This window comes from Mandrillus leucophaeus, unplaced genomic scaffold, assembly GCF_000951045.1.
Source record: "Mandrillus leucophaeus isolate KB7577 unplaced genomic scaffold, Mleu.le_1.0 Scaffold323, whole genome shotgun sequence".
Classification (NCBI taxonomy): Eukaryota; Metazoa; Chordata; class Mammalia; order Primates; family Cercopithecidae; genus Mandrillus; species Mandrillus leucophaeus.
Window position 1 is genome coordinate 1,435,332 of NW_012103399.1, and position 2,307 is coordinate 1,437,638.

The 2,307-nt window shown below is 51.6% G+C and overlaps 1 protein-coding gene across 1 annotated transcript in view; it reads right to left on the reverse strand.

The window, feature by feature from the left end:
* The window catches only part of NUBP1 (nucleotide binding protein 1), a 45,417-nt gene that overhangs the window by 9,133 nt on the left and 33,977 nt on the right, over nucleotides 1-2,307 (reverse strand). Inside the window, exon 6 of the mRNA XM_011988133.1 lies at nucleotides 1,642-1,839. Coding sequence (XP_011843523.1) covers nucleotides 1,642-1,839 — 198 coding nt within the window. The remainder of the gene's footprint in view (nucleotides 1-1,641; nucleotides 1,840-2,307) is intronic.

A 2,307-nucleotide genomic window follows, 5' to 3' on the forward strand; every position in this document is an offset into this window, starting at 1 on the left:
AAGCAATTCTCCTGCCTCAGCCTTCCAAGTAGCTGGGATTATAGGTGCCCACCACCACGCCTGGCTAATTTTTGTATTTTTTGGTAGAGACAGGGTTTTGCCATGTTGGCCAAGCTGGTCTTAAACTCCTGACCTCAAGTGATCTGCCTGCCTTGGCCTCCCAAAGTGCTGGGATTACAGACATAAGCCACTGTACCCAGAACCAACTACTTTTTAAAAATGCGACAGAAAACATTCCTAAGGACAAATCCACTTTCCCTCCACTGCCATCACCCAGACCAGGCCATCCTCCCGCCCGTCCAGGGACCCAGCTGGTATCCTCCTCCTCTGTGCGCCCCCATGTCCCCTCTCTGCAGATGCCAGAGCGGACACGAATCCTGTCACCATTTTCTGACCCAGACACCCTTCCCATGGCCGCTGGGCCATGGCTGTACCCTCATGTGTGTGTCCAGCACCTGTTTTCCTCAGGGAGCCACAGGGGCCACCAGGGAGGGCCAGGCCCTTTCACTGTCCTGGTGCCTGGCACGTAGAGTTCAGTGAGTGCTGGATGAGGGTGAGACTATGGGTCGTCCTGATTGATTCTGGCCAGTGAGATCAAATCAAACCTCATTTGCTGGGCTTTCTTAGATGTGGGGGAGAACGTCACGAAGAGAAGTCAAGCGTAACTGTGGAGAAGAGCCCTTGGTTTCTCAGGCCCCTGAGATGGATAGCATCATGGTCCTGCCTGCAGTCGCTCTCCGCAGGGCTTCCAGAGAGGAAACTTCCCATCGCTCTCCTCAGCTCGGGCTCACCAAGGGCCCTGGGGAACAGCCACCAGGTGACTGCTACAGAGCGGTGCTGGGTGTCACCAAGGAAGGAGCAAAGGCACCCAGTGGCTTATCTCGAAATCCCTGTCTGCACCTGGCTGGTTCTGTTGAAAACTGGAGAGATTTCCTAAATCATTCTGGGATGTAAATGGAAAATCTACTGTAGACTGGAGGGCCTGAGACGTGGACATGGCAAGGCTGACGGGAACCGGCAGCACAATATGAATTATAACTGCACTGGTGGTTTCCCCAGTCTCCTCGACGAAAGTTCAAAAAGCATTCTTGACCCACTATTGTTTAATCCATGGACTAAAAAAAACAAATCGTTGAATGGTTGTCAGCTGCGAATGTTTAGACTAAAGACGAAGTTTTTCTTATTTTTATCTTTTGAGACAAGGCCTCACTTGGTTGTGCTGGCTGGACTACAGTGGCGTGATCATGGCTCACCGCAACCTCCTTTCCCCAGGCTCAGATGATCCTCCTACCTCAGCCTCCCAAGTAGCTGGAACTACAGGTGCAAGCCACCATGCCTGGCTAATTTTAAACTATTTTTTGTAGAGATGGGGTTTCGCTATGTTGTTCAGGCTGGTCTCAAACTCGTGGACTCAAGTGATCCTCTCATCTCAGCCTCCCAAAGTCCTAGGATTACACGTGTGAACCACTGTGCCCGGCTGAAGTTTTTAACAAGAGGTTTCTGCAGATGCGCATTGGATGCAGCTGTGGAACACACACTGGGAAAAGCCTTGGTGAGACCAGGATATCAGAGTCGGGCAGGAAAGAAACCTCGCAGTGTGGAGCACGGTTTGGACCCAGCTCCAGCTGGGAGCTCGCTCACCTGGGGAGTGGTGATGATCACCGCTCCGTCGATGTGTGCGGCGGCCAGGTACTGGACGACCGAGAGGTGTTCATCTGACGTCCCGGGTGGGGTGTCCACGATGAGGTAGTCGACCTCTCCCCAGTCCACATCTCGGAGGAACTGCTTGATCATGCCTAGAAAGAGGAATCCGCAGGGGGTGCTTATTTCCTTTCTTTTCTGTACTTACAACTCCCTTCTTTTTTAAAGGATGGGGTCTTGCTTTGTTGCCCAGGTTGGCTCTGAACTCCCAGGCTCAGGCAATCCTCCCACCTCAGCCTCCCAAGTAGCTACGACTATAGGTGCGTGCCACCATGCCCAGATCAAGGAGAAGCATGATCTGATCTTTTTGTGCCTTTGGTCTATGCTGTAAATCAGTGGCTCTCAACTGAGAGTGAATTGCAATGACTGGAGACATTTTGGGTTGTCACAAATAGAGTAGAGGGTGGTACTGGCATCTTGTGGGTAGAGGCCAGAGCCACTGTTTAACACCCTATGATGTAGAACACGGTCTACTCCTCCCCCAGTAAAGACTTATCTGGCTCAAAGTATCAATAGTGCTAAGGCTGAAGCTTGCCCTGATAACACTTTCACATTATTACCTTAAGTCTCAGTACCAGATCAGCCTGCTGCTGATCTCACCTCTCT